The sequence below is a fragment of the Symphalangus syndactylus genome, chromosome 13, assembly GCF_028878055.3.
Source record: "Symphalangus syndactylus isolate Jambi chromosome 13, NHGRI_mSymSyn1-v2.1_pri, whole genome shotgun sequence".
In the NCBI taxonomy this organism is placed as follows: Eukaryota; Metazoa; Chordata; class Mammalia; order Primates; family Hylobatidae; genus Symphalangus; species Symphalangus syndactylus.
In genome coordinates, this window is record NC_072435.2 from 76603276 (window position 1) to 76622792 (window position 19517).

The 19517-nt window shown below is 33.6% G+C and overlaps 2 protein-coding genes across 17 annotated transcripts in view; one reads left to right on the plus strand and one right to left on the minus strand.

The window, feature by feature from the left end:
- The window catches only part of ACSS3 (acyl-CoA synthetase short chain family member 3), a 515807-nt gene extending 509800 nt beyond the window's left edge, over window positions 1–6007 (plus strand). The window contains exons 17-18 of one of the 2 annotated variants that reach the window (XR_008650037.2): window positions 190–435; window positions 2679–6007. The gene's annotated coding sequence lies outside the window, so the exon portion shown is untranslated. Of the gene's footprint in view, window positions 1–189; window positions 2227–2678 lie in introns of those variants that run through there. The other variant, XM_063615113.1, reaches the window with a different exon arrangement.
- PPFIA2 (PTPRF interacting protein alpha 2) overlaps window positions 1–19517 on the minus strand; it is a 516856-nt gene that overhangs the window by 54324 nt on the left and 443015 nt on the right. For all 15 annotated transcript variants that reach the window (XM_055236863.2, XM_055236852.2, XM_055236853.2 and 12 more), the window contains one exon: window positions 13902–13995. In XM_055236863.2, coding sequence (XP_055092838.1) covers window positions 13902–13995 — 94 coding nt within the window. The remainder of the gene's footprint in view (window positions 1–13901; window positions 13996–19517) is intronic.

Genomic DNA, 19517 nt, shown 5'->3' on the forward strand with positions numbered 1-19517 from the left:
ACCCTTTAGGGAATTACTTGAAAACCAGGGTGAAGGCAGTCTAGAATGTCTTTTGACATGTGTATAATAAAACTGAAGAAATGCAAGTGCCCGAAAGCTCACATAATTAATTAAAATGTGAACATTTCTCTGAACCAATGATTCCTTTTACTGTGTGGAAATAAATACACTTTATGATTTTCATTTCAGGTCAGAGGCAGTGCAGCTTGTGTTACAACTCAAAAGAGTAATACTTTGAAAAAAGAAAAAAAAAGATGGCGCTGAAAATAAACATGTTCAGCAGCCATTGTGATTCAACTTACCCAGATGTGCTTTTCATGAGATGGAGAAGGACGGATGGAAAAGAAAAGCACACAAATGTTAATGGATACAGTTCAATCCAAAGAAAACCATGGAATAAAACAAGAGCATTATTTAAGATGTGAGAAAGCTCAGGTATGAGAAAGACATGGTGCCATTTTGTATTTCATCATGACACACATACTCACTGCGTCGAAAAGCATAGTCAGGCTGAGAGTAGTTCTAATAGTTGACCAATAAGTCTATGTCTTGAGTATGAGCCACTCTGAAACATGCATGACCACATTTTCCCAGCCTCGAGTACATCCCAGGAGGAAATCAAGGAATCTTGGTAAATGACATTCTTTACCTCAGGCTACTTCCATGCTATTTTACCAGTAGAAACAATAACTTATTAATCGGCACTTAGATTTTTATATAGCTTTATAAGCCTACTGCTAAGTCCCAAGAAAAAAGAACAGCAGACATTCGAATGGGCAGCAACTTGAAGTGAAGAAAGTCCTTCCTAGTTTGAGGATCTGAAAATCTAGATTCTATTTCTCATATACAATTTGGTCAAAATTATTAGCAGATTCTGATCTTCAATTTCCTCAACATAATCCCTAGCAATAGAAATGTGTAAAGTCCATTCCAGATCCGTAAAGTTATTATTCCAACCAATGCTGTAATAATAATTACTATTTTGGTAAATATGTATGGCTAGTAATCAGAACATAAGAAAGTGTAAAAATGTTCTATTCCTCTTCTTCTGTGGCCATATTATTTCCTCCTCTATTTGACTGGCAAAATAAACATCAAGTTTGTGCCTACTGTGGCTCTTTCAGTAGTAGAAATATTAAATTATTTGAATAGGTGTTTATAAATGCTGTTTTGGGGAAAAATCCATAAATTATATTGGTTCACCAATATTACCAGAAATCATCACTAAAACGACACTGATACACATATAGCTTTTGAAGAACCCACTTGCTCCCTGGATGTAGTAGAGGCATTGAGAAAATATGGAAGTTAAATAATTCAACAAAAATCCATGAGAGTATTGTTTTAAAAATATATTACAAGCATAATAGCCTAATTATTAAAAAATAAAATTGTTACTACAACTCACAAAACATGTTCAATATAACAAAATAGAAAGCAGAAATTCCTATGTCAGAAATTAGGCAAGTTAGAGCATCTTCTTTTTTATCGCACAATTATTACAAAGAAAAGATTGATGTGCAATGGAACACCCTGCACATGCCTCCTCTCAAGGCATTCATTCAGAGAAACCGTGTACTTTTTATTAAATCGGCACTTTGAAAAAATGCACATTTTTGGCCTTAACTCCACAGCATCTGTGGCAAGCTCCTTAAATTTTCACATAAACAAAAACATAAATGTTCATAAACACTGGCACTACACTGTCCCAAGAAATTTATCATATTTTTCACATCATACACCCCACAGAAATAAAATTAAGACCAAAAGGAAATAGTTTTTAGATGTTTAAAGTGGTTTTCTTGTCAACATACCTGTGAACTCTATGATGAGCTCTGAAAAAATAGGCAATTTCTGAGCTTTCCAGGAAAATTGCCAAAAGCATTTGGGACTAGTTATCACCATGGACAACATAATCTTTCTGAGTCTACTAGCTAGCTAAGAATCACTTCCCTGTAAAACAAGTTGATTAAATTTGCACGTAGTGAAGCATTAATATTTATTAGATGTTCCTTGATTATTTTTTAAAATAGAAAACTTACACAGTATATATACCTTAAAATATAAAATATAAGATAACATATGAAAATATACAGAAAACACAAATTTAAAAGATACTGCTCAAAAAGCATTGCACAAATTTCTAATATTTTTGTTATCAATTTGTATAAATTATCTGATTTCTCATAGTTTTTATGAGTTTCTTCTCTTCCATAGTAAATAAAGTTAAGAACAATTTCAAGCAGCTATATCACTTTAGAATGTTAAGAATTTCACCTCATGACTTTCAAACAAATGTGTTCTGCAAAAGACAAAAATCTATAGTTATGAATGACCCATATTTTGTGCTAATATATTATAAACTTCATCTAGGAGGTAATATATATTTGCAGAGAATTTTTTTCTGATTAATTTTTCGTATTGTAAATATTGATACAGTCTTTCCTACAGATATTTATTTATAGTAGCATACAGCCTCATTATTTTTCTCTCCATGTCAGAAGTGTCAAGGCTATGTTAATAGTAAGAGAGATTCTGTCAAGAATAAATGTTCTTCAGTGAAAGGCCATTGTGAGTAATTGGCAAATAAGTTTTAATTAACATGAAAAAAATAGGTTATGTTACCATCTAATGAACGAGATCAGATCCAATTATTGACATTATGTTTTCCTTGCCAGCATCAGCATATATCCAGTCAGGAGACGAAGAAATGACCAGCAAACATACGTCTTATATTTCAAAATGAGAGCCTTCAACTTTTCAGTTTCCTCACCTTGATCTTCCAGATCTCCTACAATTGAATGAACCTTCTTCTGTTATAAACTAGTCAATTCTGGATTGAAAACTTCAAATAAGAAACAATTCATTAAATGAGTTGTATATTTGGAATATAATTGACTCTTGCTTTGTAAGGTTCAAGTTGGTGATTCAGAAATATTTTTAAATCAGTTATTAACACCAAATTGAGTAGTTAATGGCTCGTAACTGAAATGGAAAAGTAAAATAAATAAAGATTTTTTTTAATAGGTGAAAGTTGAGAATGTTTAAATGCTGATGGGGAAAAAAAAGACAGGAGCAGAAGTCGAAAGCAAGGGGAAATTCCGCATAAAATGACTAAGAAAATGGAAAGGGATGATCTGAGTAGAAGAATAGCCTAGTTTTCTACAATAAGACAGATGAGGCAAGTGTTAGTGTATACTTGGCATCAAGCAATTCAGGGCACTTGGATGGTTTCTCTCTCTGTCTCTCTGTCTCTCTAAGCTAGAATGTAAACTCATCAGCAGAAGATACAAGTTTGAGGAGAGTGGAGGTCTCTAACAAGAGTTTCAGAGAGTAGAACAACACTAATGAAAGAAAACTCTTGGGATTACTAGGCAGTGCTGAATTTCACAATGAAACTATTTCTAATTTCTCTGCTGTAATTTTCTCCAACAGCACAGATGTGTCAAAATGTACACATGGAGAAAGAAAATTCATCGCTGGGCGTGGTTGTTATATGTAGATGTGACCAAATGAAAGTGGAGTGAAGAAATTTAACAAATTTTGAGGGTGTTGAAATTATGGACGTGATTTAAGCTAAACAAGGAGAGAGGGGAAAGCAGAAAGGGGATAATGCACTGGGAAAGGATAGAGGTTAAATAAAGATGATAGAAGAAAAAGTTCATAAAGCAAGATCAAAGGTGGGAAGACTGTGATTAGCAAGAAACGAGATGCTTTAATTGGTAAGTTTGAAAAAAGCATGATTTGTGGTGATGACAAGATTCAGAATAGGACCATGAAGAGTGTCTGACTTGGGGTAGTGAACAACATTGGAAGCAATAAAGTTGTAAAACCAAAAGGTTAGTTTGTGAATGGGTGATCTATGTGGATATCAGAGCATACCAGGGTGACGTCAAGAACTGCTTAAAATTCCTACTTAAAGACAGATGATGGGGCCTTTAAAGATAAATATTTAAGCATGTTTCTAGTGATTCTTATAAATGAAAGAAATGGTTCAGAAGTTTAAATGTGGTTCATCATCACATTAAAAATAACTTTTCTGTAAGTTAATATTGACTTCAAATAACGAAAGTATTTGAGACTACTTAAAGGAGTTTAAGAAATCTTTATTGCTCTAAGAATTTTGTTATTCATCTGCCTAGCAAACCGAATACAGTTAAGCCTCAAATTAAAATTTCAATTATGGAGAATCTGAACTAAAGATATTTAATTTCATGTTTGTGTATGTGTGTACAAAAATATACTTAACACACACACACACACATATATATATATATAAAGTCTTTTTGTATTGAACATTTTATCTGTAAAATCCTGGCAAGAGAAAGACTATACGTAATTATTGCCCTTCTTAGAAGTGTGGAGACGAGACATTTGCTTCAGGAATGGCTCATTTGAAATAACTATGGGAAGAAACTAAATCTCCAAAGATCTTATAAAAAATACTATACAAAGCTTATATGGGATTTTATATTAACAGGAACAGACATGGAAAATTCTAGATTAAGATGTCAGCATTATATTTAAATATACTTTAATTTGATTTTTTTTCATTTAAAAAGCCATAATTATTCTTGCTATTAGACACTCTCTTGTAAGTTTTACTGGAATGAATAATTTAGATTGATTCAAGCACATATTTAAATTCCTTACATGGCTTATTTATTAGGGAACATTAGTATTATTATATCTTATTATATCAAACATTGGAACATTATGTGTGGCTAATTATATCAGAAAAAGTCAATTTTATAAAACAGCTACATCTTGTGTTTTGAAATCCTCCCCATCCCCACTCTTTAAAAGCATGACTGGTTTGAATACATTTGTTGCTCATTTTTAAGGATAGGGTAGGGTCAGATAAGAAAATAATTATTCTCTAGAGGAAAAAATATGCTACCCTTTCCAGAGTATAAAGAGACTGGGGAATTCTTCATTCACTCCCTATATAGACCATTAAAAGTTATATAGGATATTCTAAGTGCAGTTGAGATTGGACTACATATTCTTTAAATCACAGCCCTATTCTTAGATACTAAATAATTCCAAGGAAAACTGGGCTCTGGAGTTCTACATTTTTGTATAACACAGTGCCTGGAAAGCTATATTTCTTGATGCATAAAAGAAAATAGCAGTTTTTACATTAAAGGCTTTGTGAAAAATATTAGAGATAGTGCATGTAAAATGCATAGAACAGTGCATTGCCTAGCACATTACAACTATGTGATTATTATGTAGATATTACATATAAAATAATGTCATTAGCATGCAAAGGATGAGGAAAAAAAATGAAGCAGAATATATGCACACAAGGAGGTAAGAGTAATCAGGAACAAAACAAATAGATATTAGGTATATCAAGACCATGAAGTGTAAGATGGGAAGCAGAGAGAGATAAAGCTGGTGAGATACACAGGGAGCAGATAATGTAGGGATTTATGGACTACATAAAGCCATTTGAAATTAATCCTAGGGCTGTTAGGGAGAGATTGAGGGGTTTTAGGCAGCTAAAAAATAAGATTTAGATAGGTCTCTTTAGCTTAAGCGTGACTAATGGATTATAGGAAGGCAAGACTAGAAGTAGAAAGACTATTGTAGTATGACGGCTTGAGCTGTAAAGAAGAAAATCAACAGATTTGAGAGATTTTTTTAGAACATGCAATTGACTACATTTGGTAATAGTACATGGACGTGTGTAGAGGAAGAATTAGGACAAGGGAGAACAGGAGCAAAGAAGAAATCCAGGTTTCAGGTTTGGTCACCTGGGTAGAAATCACTGCCCTAACTCCTATTACATTTTCTCAGGTTTTCTTCTTTATCCTAGAGTTCTTTCCTTATCCAGCTTCTGTTTATGCATTCAATTATTTGAGAAATGTATTTTAAATACTTACAATATGCCAGCACCTATATGTTAAAAATTCAAAGATTCTCCTCTATTCAGTTCTCTTCTGAATTTTATAGAGGATCACAGAATCTCAGGGCAGGGACAATTTAAAAAGCAGGTAGTTCAAACTCTCAGCCAAAAGTTGAATCCTCCATGCAATAATCCTATTATGTACGTATGCCTGTCAGGTCTATATTAGACATAATTATGGTGAACAATTCCCTTTCCAGGTGGTCAATTTTTTCTTCCTACCTCTGTGATTGCTAATAATTCTCGTATAGTCAGCTCAATTTATCTGTAGTAACCCCTGACTTCTGGCCCAAGGTCTTATCACAAGGCCATAAAGAACACGTTTGGTTGTTCATTCTGTTGGCAGCATCTGTATCTTTGTTCTGTATATACCACATATTCCTATTTCTACCAGTCTTTGAAGACATGGCTTTGTGTCATCTCACTAGTATGGTCATGTTCCTCTGAACATATGCTGGTTTTAATACATCCACTTTAAGTATCTTTCCCAGAAATGAACACAATACCCAGCTACAATCTGGTAAGTGCATCGAATTTTGACCCTGTTACTGCTTTTACGGATATTAAAAAACATTAAATTATTTGTCAGACATTGCTCATTTGCCTACCTTGTAGAAAGTTTTTTCTTAGGAGCTACAGGTAAATTATATATGTTTCCCTATATAGAAGAAATCAATAAGTATAGTCCTAAAGCTGGCTGCAGGATTATAAAAATTCCCCTATAAAATTTCATCTTGTCAGATTTGGATGCCTCTGTAAAAATCATCCTTAAGCATATTCTTTATCTAAAAACTGAGCTATGCCTTCTAGCTTCGCACTTTGACAAATCTGATGTTCTTATTTAAATCTTGCGTGAAAGTGCTGGGTTATGCCACCTTCTGTTTCACTTAGTCATCAGCAATTCATTTGTGAAGCCCCTTTGGTTATTTGTCTTTAGCTGGGAGAATGTCTTGTAAATAAGAACATTAGGGTGACTGAGTTTTTGGCACTTTTCTCATTCTTTACAAATACTTTAAAAAGTGATCATGAACGCTGAAATACTTAATTGCAATAATTAGTTTTCATGCCCATCTCTCTACAAGCTCTTTGAAGAACAGAACTATCTAATTCAAAAATCAGTAATTTAAAACATTTCTTGGGACATACTGAGCAAAAGAATGAAAAATTATCATTTTCATGTTTTATTATTATTAATCCAGGATTTACATCAATTAAGATAAATGATATGAATTTATTTAGAAAATAACATTATCTTCTAGTATATGCAACTATCTTGATTTTAATTTTCATTTACTAATTTTTATTTTACTCTTTCCAGATCAAAAATATTTCTCCTGGCAGAAATTATGGAGCCAGCACAGAGCTTCTGTTCTACTCACTTTGTTAATATATTAACATTGCACTGCTGGCTCAAAACAGCAACTCTATTCCTTTTGTGCTGTTTTCCTTCCTCTAAATAGATCAAATATATCTAAATATATCTAAAAGAGAACACTTTGGTTTTCCTTAGCTTTATTTTTACCAACAAATTTCAGTACATTCTGACCCTTATCCTTTGGATATTATTATTACTTACGTTCAGGGAATTCTTATTATTGTCCTTGGTTGAAGGTAGGTAGGGCTATGCATGATCACATGGCAAAGCAACAGCAGCTCTATTTTAGTGAAAACAGAGAAGACAGGCTTCTGGAGTTCCAAGTAGGAAACTGGGACACATTTTTCCAGAGAAATTTTGAAAGCATTGGTTTTAGGTTCTAAAATGTTGTATATTATTATATTCATTGAATTAGTTGCCGAGGAATTTTCCCGCAGTAATTGTGTCTGTACTAAATAAACCCTCGACTAAAATAAACAAACTGGTCCAAGAACAAATATCTGTTCCAAATTAGGCCATAAAAGGATTTCATCTAAGGACTTTATTTTTGGAATGGGATGAAGGAGAATATATGTGTTCGTGACAAGGCTGCGAAAATCTCTCATGATCTCTTATTGTCAAAGTTTTGGGAATATCTTGGCTCTACTGTTTCTGGAATCTGTGTGATATCCTGGCTCTGTTGTTTCTGTAATCTGTGAGATAATCTAATACCATGCAAGTGAATCCTTCTTTTTACTTTACCTACCCAGAGACAGTTCCTACTGCATGCCTACAAAACAAATTTTTGTGGGGGATGCACAGACTTTTACTTTTTGTGTATATAGAATATTTATATGGGAAAATGTACTCAGAGCTTCTAACACATCTTACAAATTAAGTTCTGGAATACAGTTCATTTATAAGTTTAATTTGGCATATAGGCACTTAACGAATATGTATAAAATGAAAGAATATTGTGGAGTTTATGTGATACCTTTACATATATATTTTTTCCATATCATTTATTTTGCTTACAGATATGTACACTCTGAACATGCCAAATGCCAAAGATTAAAAGTGCAGTCTCAAAACACATTAAAGATTACACACTGAAGGAGACCCTCAGGATTGTGATGGGAATAAATTTAGTAAATCTATAGAGCTTAACTTTTATGTCTTTGATATTCTAACACAAAGATGTATTGGTAGTGATTAAGTGTGACTGCTTTGCTCTAAGGATAAACTGCTTCTCGGGAGAGGATGCTGCTGATAGCTGAGTCAGGGTGTTAATTTCATTTTAATGATATTGAAAAATTAATTCACATATGAAATCTATTTTCCTTTAGCCGTGTTATCCACTCAGAATACATAGAAAAGTCTAACATATAATAATATATTATCTATATTGTAACTAAAGATTGAAAATGATAAATTAGTCAGTATATTAACGTTCGTATGATATCTTTCAACTTAAGTTACAAAATAGAGAAAATTTCAGCATGGATATATGCTTTACTAAAAAATTACATAATGTTAAGAGGCAAGAGAAAACATTAGCAGATAAAGAATTAGGCTAAATATTTCATCATTTATATTGCTGGAGATAAACAACAATTCAATGGATATTCTGTCAATTTTAATATGTTCACTGCCTATTCAGGACGGTCTTGAGAATTAGAGAGGTGAATTACTATTGAAACAGACATCCTCATCTTTAATCCCAGAAGTTTCTATAAGACTAAGCTTCTTGGAATCAAAATTGAGTGTAGAAATGTGAATCCTCTAGAGTAACAGTTGTCAGATAGTCTAGCATAACAAGTCTTCAGTTTGAAAGTATAAAGTAGAAAAATGAAACAAAACATTTGAATAGACACCTACTTACGGCATTTCTGAACACCAAAGATAAAGCAAAAATAAATATATAAAACACTCAGAGAGAGAGAGAGGAAAAAGAAATCCTGCATGTTATATACAAAAGAATGGCAATCAATTGATCATTAGCTAACTAGAAGCAAGAAGAGCCATAACTTCAAAGTTCTGAGGACAAATTATTTTTAACCAATAGTTATATGTTTTGGGCAATTATCAACTGATGTTAGGTGTAAAATACATTTTCAGGTCTCTAATGATGTAAGGAACTTGCCACTTGCCCTATCATCACATTTCTAGAGATGCTGACATGTGAAACTGACAACTAAATATATTCCAGGGGAGAAAAGTAAGAAATTTAATGAGATATATAATAAAAATATAATTAACACTGATGATTCAAAACTTGCTTAAGCAAGAATGTTGATGACATTACATTTTATTAATTCCCTTGTAAGCTCATAGTTCTTGATTCTAAAGTAACAAATTTATCAAATTATACCATAAATGTTATTTTTAATATTATGTGGGGCTTATACTTGTGCAACTTGAAAGTCTGTGACTAACCAAGTCTTTCTGTGTCAGGTAGATTTAACTATTTGGAGCTTCCAGTTATGCTTTTTTTTCCCACTATTTACCTAAGCCATGTTCTACCAGCTTTATTGGAAATATGGCTGACAGTTTGATTTCTAATTGACTATTTCGTCAGTCAACAAATAAATTCTGAACTTAGGCAAAGAAGACAGTTTCTATTTATTGTGCCCTAAAATACTCAAATATAGTCTCTAAGTACAATTTTGTGAGTTGAACCTTACTCAGAAACACAGGAATTTTGGGGGGCCGGCCCATGTAGGTTTTAAATCTTAAGGGACCATCTATCATTCCATACAGTGTGATTGTAGCTCACTGTAACCTCGAATTCATGGGCTCAAGCAATCCTCCTGTCTCAGCCTTAGGAGTAGCTAGGCTACATGCACATGCCATCATGCCTGTCTAATGTATTTTTATTTTTTGTAAAAACAGAGTCTCACTCTGTTGCCCAGGCTGGGTCTCAAATGCCTAGGCTTGAGCAGTTCTCCCACCTCAGCCTGCCAAAGTGCTGGGATTACAGGCATGAGTCACCATTACTGGCCTGTGTGGTTGGCTTTAACTAGCTATCCTGAACTTCAAAGCTTTTAGGTTAAAACATAGGCTAGAGAGCTAAGAATGGAAAATACATTCTTAAATGTGAGGGTGAAAGGTATAAAAGAAAAGGCGTGAAATTTTCAGGTCTGGTTGTTCTAAATGTAATAGCAAAAGAAAAGATATTTTTGTTAAATAAGAAGAGGTGCCTGGAGTTCAAAGAAATCCAACAGAGAGCGATGGATAAGATCTCAGAGAGTCATGGCATCCCCAAACGAAGTCCACATTGAATAAACTATGAAGAATTATAATATTAATACTGAGACTAAATATTGAGAATAAGTGACTCACCCCTTAAATGTCAGGAGCCTACAGAGAAACTGCTCAAATTTTAAAAGGGAAAACCAAGAAAATTACTGTGAAGCATTCAAAGAATTACTAGCTGAGTTTTAGTTTGACACAATTATTATAGGTTAACTATACTCTACATAAACCTGCTGGAGAAATTTATGGAATTGATGCCTTAAAGAAAAGTACAGCAAAGATGAGGCATAGTAAAGGCAAACTAGGCAGACCAACAATAGATTGACTTTAGGCCGAGGTTACATGTTACTCTGATGAAACAACAACAGCAATTGTTTAATAATTCTCAGGAAGGTAAAGATGGACAAGACAAGATTTTCATGACTAGTGGGTGGTTTGGCAGATTCAATATTGTTGATTTCCTATTTCTCATAATAAGACAATCGAGAGAAATATAAGCAAAACTAATGCCTGGACCAGAAAGCAAAGAAAAAGTAGAATTAAAGTAGGAAAACAAATCTTGTAAGTTGTTGTAACCTATGTGTGCTAAATTTACTGGATGGTAAGTGTGCCTCAAATTAAACCTTTGTTTAGGACTGCCAAGTTACAAATTTCTGAACTTTGCAAAAATTTGGAACGTCTTAAATGCTGCTCTCTGAAAGTAACTCCCCCATATGGCTTTTTAAAAAATGTACCATAATTAACTCCTCTAGAGATTTCTCCCAATTAAATTTAAAGTTACAGACTGTCAATTCTAAATAGCTGCTATCCTAGCAAATTTGAAAATAAGATATTGTCTAGTTCTGGCTATCCTCGCAAAGACTAATGAATCTCTGCTATGAATTATGGGATAGTGAGCATAGCTCTGTTAAGTACTAAGTCTTGGAAACACCATTTTGCCAGTCCAATGGATAGAATTTAGAAACAACTGATAGGATAGCACAGGTTGCAACTGTGTACGTACAATCTATAGTGTTCAACATTATGAAAAATGTTGCTTCATTTATTGTTTTTATTTATTTTTAAATAAAATTTACTTAAAATTATTTTTCATCTTGATAGAAGACTAGCAAACATGAAATCGGAACACAGAAAAGAGTGTAACTCATTAAAGTGCACTGAAAGAGGATACGGTTTCTTTAAAAAGAAGGAAAATTGGAATTGTTTAAATGAAATTTTAAACACTTGGAAAAATCCACGAATAGGCTGTCAAAATTTAATAATATTAATAATTAACGACATAAAATTCAATAGAAATAAATTTTGAAACCATGTAATTTAAAAGTAAATTGTCTATCTCTAATAAAACTCATTATATGAAGACAACTTACTCTCTGGTAATCCAGAAATCAAGCCACAGTACCATGCAAATTCCAAATAGGTGTTAACAATTATTCATAGAAGTCCTTTGAACACTGATTGCATATTTATGCTTATGGGGCTATTACTATGGGTTAATCAATAATAAGGGAAATACTTTTGTGCTTCCATTAATTAACTCTGACTTGCCTTGTTAAATCCATTTGAACCTAAATACCATTAATCCATGGGAAATAATTGTACTAAGAAATGTTAGCCATTTTTGCCTCATAGAATGTTTTTAATATTCTTCTTAATATTAAAAGCAAGTATTCTACATAACACATTTTACAGTTACATTTTGCCAATACATGTTGCAAAATGAAACCCAAAGTCAAGCATGGTAAGATATTTAAGGGAAGAACTAGTATTTTTTTCTGACTGTGAGGGTACTTAGTAGTTGAGAAACGAGTCTATAAAATTATTATCAAATCAACCCAACCGTGTATAAGGTTAATGATAGCTAAACTTTAAATATGTTATTTTAAATCATTGTATAATTGAAATGTTTGACTTTAGTAGCTATTTAAAAAGATATTTCAGTTGGCCCCATCAACAACTCATGAAGTATGCAGTGCACTATATCAGACTTATATGCAGTTGTGAAAGCTGTTCAGATTGCCATTCTTTGTCAAGTATTTCTCTGGGAGAAATGAGAATTAACTTTTAAAGGAAATAAACTGAGTCCATTACTCAGGCTGGGTTTTGATCATTTATATGTTTTTAGACTGGAAATCAACTGCCAACGTTTAAAAAACTTAACAGAGGAAAGTAGTTTTTAGAAGAATATTTTTCTCAATAAATAGTCACGAATAGAGTATATCATTAATTGGTAGGACTAAACAAAATGAAGACATTTGAAATGGATTATGATAATATTTAAATATATTTTTGAGTGATCAGTAACTAAAGAATAAATATATATTATTGATTATGGCTGAGCATTTGATTGTATTGTAGAAATAATGATGTTCCCAAGGTCATTTTTTTCTGGACAATATACTGAATTGGGATATACGTACATAACTTTTAGTTACTAGCAAACTAATAAACAATTAGGTTAGTGAGCTGTTCTACAACTTGTAAGTATATACTTCCCCATTATTAGTAAACATTTACAAAGCAAGTGAGAAAGCAAAATATGAAGTCAATTGATTAGCCTGTATATTATAATCCTAAGAGCCTATCTGTTACAAAATGATGATGAGAGCAGTGAATATTCTTTCATAGGAAAGAAGGAAAATGTGAAAACCAAAAACACAATGTAAGAAATATTTGAGAAGAAGGAAAAGAAATAATCAACCAATAGATTCTGGAATAAAGAGAAATTGATTTACATTTAAAGAACATGTCCTAAAGGTGACATTTTGTCAATGAAAATGTTACTATGTATTTTTAAAATGTTATTTTGGGACCTACTTGCTTTCCAACAGCTGCTGCAACTCAAAATTGGCCAATTTTGCAAGTCATTTAAATGTTCCATATTATATATGAATGAAAAGATACACTATCAATTTCCTGACAGATGCAAAACAATCTGCTCTAAGTCTAAAATAAGTTTATATTCAATCAGTCAGAGAAATGTTTCTCCTTTACTCCATTTCAAAGAGTAGATGCTTATAATTGCCATGAGAGAAAACAAAGCTAGATAGTATAACCTCATTTTATCAAACCAATCAGGTATTAATTTTGAACATCAATAGGGTATTGCATTACTTTTAAGGATTTTGAAACAAATCTACAGATGGTCACGTTGAAGAAACTGCTTATTTCCACTACAGGCCAAATATTTTTTTACTCTTTTAAACAGTAGCTCATTATAACCAGGAAACATAAGCCCTGAGTGTTTTAGGTAGTATCTGGAAAATATTGGCTTCAATATAGTTCTTTTGTTTCCAACCACTCTCTTTTTAATTCCCTATAAATAATAATAAAGAATTGATGAAAGTTAGAAAAAGAGGGAAAAATCCCCAAACCTACTTTTTCTTTAGTCTTCGATCCTTCTCAGCTTGAGTTCCAAGTTTGCCTAACCCCAGGGACTCCTGAGCTGCAGCTTCAGTCTCCATAAAGCCTCCTGTGAAGAGAAGTAACTAAGTATTCAGATTATGTTGCATAGGTTGTGTCAATTCTGAAGTCAAGTTGTTAAAGGTTTAGTGGAGCAACTGTTTAGTATCACATTTAAAAATTTTCCTTATATTATTAACCCAACATGCATAAAATGGCATGGGTACATACATAAACATACACTGAGAAAATGAAAACAAAACAAAACAGTACCTATGGGGATACAATTTGTTGCACCCAGTGGCAACATAATAAATGTGGCCTGTTCACTGACAAGACACTTGAATATACTGTCCCCAAGTCTTAAAGTCTGTTTTTATACTTTTCTTATGGAAACTAAGAGCAAGTATCTATGCAGTGTGTGAGATTTGTTTATTTTTTCAACATGTGAAGTAGGAACTCAAGTATATGTTTTCTATTACAAGTTGAGAGAATGGAGAAGCATTTGCTGACTTTTAAGAGCTCTTCATAGACTGCTCCTGGAAATTTGTTCTGCTCTACTGGCTGACTCCTATGTCCTTCACTATAAATCTTACTTCCAGAGCTTGATGTGTTCTGGGCAGGTTCTTGTGTTGTTTTTTAAACTTCATAATATTTTTTGAAAAAAGTCTAAATTTCTTCAAAAGGGCTTGATAAAAATAGTTATCACCCAGTAGGTCATAAGTTCTCATTTAGTGTCAATATATAATATGTATACCTTATATAACTTTGTAATAAAAAGAAGTATGATGTACATTAAACACATATCACAGGATTTCTAAACTTATAAAATTAATTCATAAATTATCTATTGTAATTGAAAAATAGGGACTTACTCCTATGTTCTGAAGTCAAGCTAGATGAAAATGCTCACTATTTTTAAATGAGTTAAGGTATACGCTTTTTTTAATAAAAGAAAATTAAACTCCAGTTAAGGTCAAGATTAGGTAGAAAGATTTAAGCTAATATAAACTCTCACAAAGACTATGCAAGAAATTTCATCACTATATCAGTAAATATTGAAGACAACTTTTGCTCTTCTCTCATTGTAGTGGACACTTTCTTACTTAGCATTTGCAGGACTTGATCAAGATATGGTTTCTCTTTAGCAGAGTAAAATATCTTACCAAGGTGCCAGAAGCAAATTTTGATGTTACTGTTTTTAATAAATTATTTTACCAAATAATTTATAGTACTGGATAATATTAACTTTGGAACATTGATAGAAATAAATTAATCTCATTCCTGATAACCTTATTACTGAACTATATAATTTTTTAAAAGTCTCCTTTAATTAAAAACACATTTATTGCTGTATAGATCTAATTCAGAGATGTGGAGTTTGAGGGCCAAAATTTGTTTTAGTTATTATGCACATGTTTAATGAATACAGGTACTTAAATCTTTTTTTATTATGAAAGATTTTTCTTCTTGGTATGGATTAGGAAAGCCTTCCACTGGTGACTAAAGTACTCTTGGGAAACATTTTCAAATGGGAAATTTTCCATTATGTACAGTGAGTGAATATTTTCATTTTATTTCTCTCATCTGTATATTTGCCTTACTGTATATCAATAAATTATTATTCATAGTCTTCAAATAATAATAAAAATGTTCTCTTGAAATGTAAATGAAAATGAATGAGTCACTTAAAAGTTATAAAATTCTTGAATGGTCCATATAGGGACATAGAGATTGATGAGACAGACATATTCAATAAACAATGAAACATTTTCAACCACCAGGTGGTTAGATGAATCAGGCTTTTATTCCTCTGAGCAATATAAGAACATTTAAATTATGATTTAAATTTATTCATGTACCCCAAATTTTAATAGAAAAAATCACATTTTTAAATAATAAAAGTTGAAATAAAAGCAAAGAAAAATCTAGGAATTTTTTTGTGTTAAATCTAGATATTTTATTTTCTCATAAATATAAAATAAAAAACATGAAGAACTTAGAAATACTTGGAGTATTTCAAAATCTAGTATGTTTTTTTCAAAGCATTTGATAGATAACGAACTACATCCTACTTGAAAATGCCAAGTACAAACGGGACGTAAGGCCATTGTAAGTAAAGCATTTTTAAGCAACACATTCAGGACAGTGCGCTTAACCAGGAGAAAAGTCCCAGCAAGTGCATATTTTCAGCCCAATTAAAACACTTCTGAGGGAGGACATTTTTTCACAGAATTGACCTAGCTGCTTCACTCATCTAATGTTTATCTTTCCACATACTTGATCAACTAACTGGTAAGGGTGACCTTAGCCAAACCAGCTTACTAATTCTTTTACTCTATGGATGATTATCTAAATCCAGTGAGAGTCTGTCTCATTCTTATTTAGGCATCAGAGGGCTCATATGGCTATGTGAACTTCAGAAATATCTATTTACCTATACCAATATTTTATTCACTCCCTACATGTGCCTATTAAGCTCTTGAAATGTGCCTAATTCAAATGATGTACTGTAAGTGTAAAACACACATCAGGTTTTGAAAACGTGGTAGAAAAATATATGTAATTCATAAATTTCAAGTGATCCTGTGTTGAAATGAGATTATGGTTTCTATATCAGGTTAAATAAAATATAGGATTAAAATTAATCCCACCTATCTCTTTTAACTTTTCTTAATGTAGCTACCAGAAAATTTAAAATTACATATGTGGTTCACATTTGTGGCTTATATTATATTAATGTTGGCCAGCACTATATACCAGAATTTCTACCTGGATACAGTACATCCACAGAGGGAATGTAAATGTTTGTGTATGTTGAGGGAGGGTGCATCTTTTTGGGCATTATAATGATTGGCACATATTGGACAGGGGACAAGGATTCTAAACATCCTTCATTAAGTAAAGAACCTGCAGCTTGTTTCTTTTTTCTTTTTTTTAAACAGGGTCTCAGTCTCTCTCAGGCTGGAGGGCAGTGGTGCCGTCAGAGCTCACTGCAGCCTCAAACTCCTGAACTCAACCCATCCTCCTCCCAAGTAGCTGGGACTATAGATGTGTGCCACCATGCCCGGCTAGTTTTTCCATTTTTTTGTAGAGATGAGGTCTTGCTATGTTGCTTAGGCAGGTCTTGAACTGCTGGCCTCAAGAGATCCTTTGACTTCGGCCTCCCAAAGCACTGGAATTACAGATGTGAGCCACCATGCCTGGCCCAGCTTGTCATTCTCAAAATGACGAGTGCCTCAGAGGAGAAACACTGGCCTGTGGAAACTAGGTGTTACTCATTCTTCAGAAGGTCTATTAGGAAACTATGTGGAAAGAACACAATGAACTCCACCCCTTTCGTGGCCTGAAGTGCTTGGGCTTGAAGGTTTGAGTTCCATGATTCAGTGGACTACTTACATAATAAATTGTTTATCACCTTGTCAGGGTCCGCCTAGTGGTTGGGCATGAGCAAGGCAGCATCCTTGCCCTCAAAGAAGTTTTCTTGGCTATCACTCAGGCATCTTAACTTTTGTGAGGCCTTCGAGGACTTGGAATTATCGAGGGTAAGACCACTCCTAAGGTGTTACAGGCACAGTCAAGGATTTTTTTTGCCAGCCCCTCTTCCTATGTAAACAGTTTTGAACCACCAAAAAATCAGTGGGACAACGATCTACTGATTCAATCTCATACGATGCCATTCTTGCCAGTGGGAGTGAGGGATCCAATTGCCAGACCACCCTCTTGAAAACAGCGTCAGACCACTGGCTCAGGATGACTCCATAGATGCGACTCACCAGGCTCCCTCGGGCATCTGGTCGAGTGCATGCGTGGTGTAGAGTGTCAAAGAAAACCCTGAAGGGGAGAAACAGGGACCCAGGCTCCTGCTGTTTGGCTGGATCGGGCAACATGTCCAGATGGCACTACTTCCCTTCTGGTCCCAGTGTCTGAATGGTAACTAAGAACATTTCGATGCTTCCAGTGATTAGACCCCGGGTCCAGGTCTCAGCTGGGGGTGCCTTGCCCAGATGGCACTGCCAGCCCTGAACTTTCCCAGAAATCAGAGGAAGTCTTAAAATTTTTCAAGGAAGATGCTACAAAATGTAGGGCTTGCGAAGGCTCAGGGCTCAGGGCTCAGGAAGGAGACTCACATGCCTAGATCTATGGATGGAACTAGTTGGAGGTATCTATTCATTTGGATTGTGAAGGTGTGAAAGTTGTTAGAATCAAAATGGAGTCACTATTGTTAAGAAAATCCTGGCAAATAGAGCCAGGCAAGGCCATGAACAGAGGATTCTCATGCTCCTATACATGATAGCAACAACAACAACAACAAAAGACCCTATGAAAGCTACAACCTTGCACAAAGGCCATTGCCATCCTATGCAAAAAATATTTTTATAGGGATATCTGTCTGGCAATTGCCTGCCCAACCTCTGACTGGTGGCACCCTTCTTATTAATTTGAGTAGCCAAAGACAAATATTTCAAAAAATTATGTAATCTTCTTAATCTTTTGCCTTTAAAAATCTTTGTCTTCCTTTCCTTCCCTGAATATACACATAGTTTATAGTTTACTATGACATACATATTCTTATTGCAATGCTCTATTCCTAAATAAACATCTTTTCTTTTAGAGAGCATCTCTATTTGGTATTTAGGTCAACAAAGACAAATATCTCCACATTTCCCAGTCCTTAAATTTCATTCAAAATCACTTATTTCATATTGGCCCTTGAGATACAAGTCTGTAGAAATTGCTTGCCAAACCCATATTGCAAGGCCTCTGTCCTTCCATTTGTCCAGCAGAGGTCTCTGTCATTGTGTGAAAAATAGAGCTCTAACTACTACAATCTGCTGATGATGGGTGGCTTCATCTTTCTTTCAGTAGACCTGTCTTCACCATTAATAAATAGCACATGGTTTTTATTTAAACACATTTGAATTTATAAATTGTTACTAATTGTTCAACATATGTTAGTCTGTTAGCTATCTGGAGACTGTATTTAGACACAGTGCCTGGCTCATAAAGGGTATGTAACAAATACAATCGTAATTGGAGCTAAATACTACTTTATTTAAAGAAAAACCCTTTCACTATGCAGAGCATGAGTCATTTCTAATGGACACTTTGTGGAATTTACATTGTAACTATTGGTTCCTTAGCATCAAGGAACAATCTAAATTTTGGCGTAAAGGCCGACACAGACACCCAAATTTTAGATGTAGAAAAATACAGTCATGAGCCACATAAAGACCTTTCTGTTAATGATGGGCTGCATTTATGACAGTGTTCCCATAAAATTATAACAGCATATTTTCACTATACCTTTTATGTTTAAGTACACAAATACTTAACCATTGTGTTATGATTCCCTACAGTGTTCAGTACAGTCACATACTATGGAGTTTTTATAGCAACAGGCTATACCTATAGTCTAGGTGTGTAGGTGGCTATTCCATATAGCCTGGGTATGTAGTAGGTTATATTATTCAGGTTTGTAAGACAAAATCCCCTAAGGGATGCATTTTTTAGAATGTATACTTATCATTAAACAATGCATGACTGTACTTGTGAAATGATGCTGGTGTACTGCTGAAGCTGTTTTTGTCA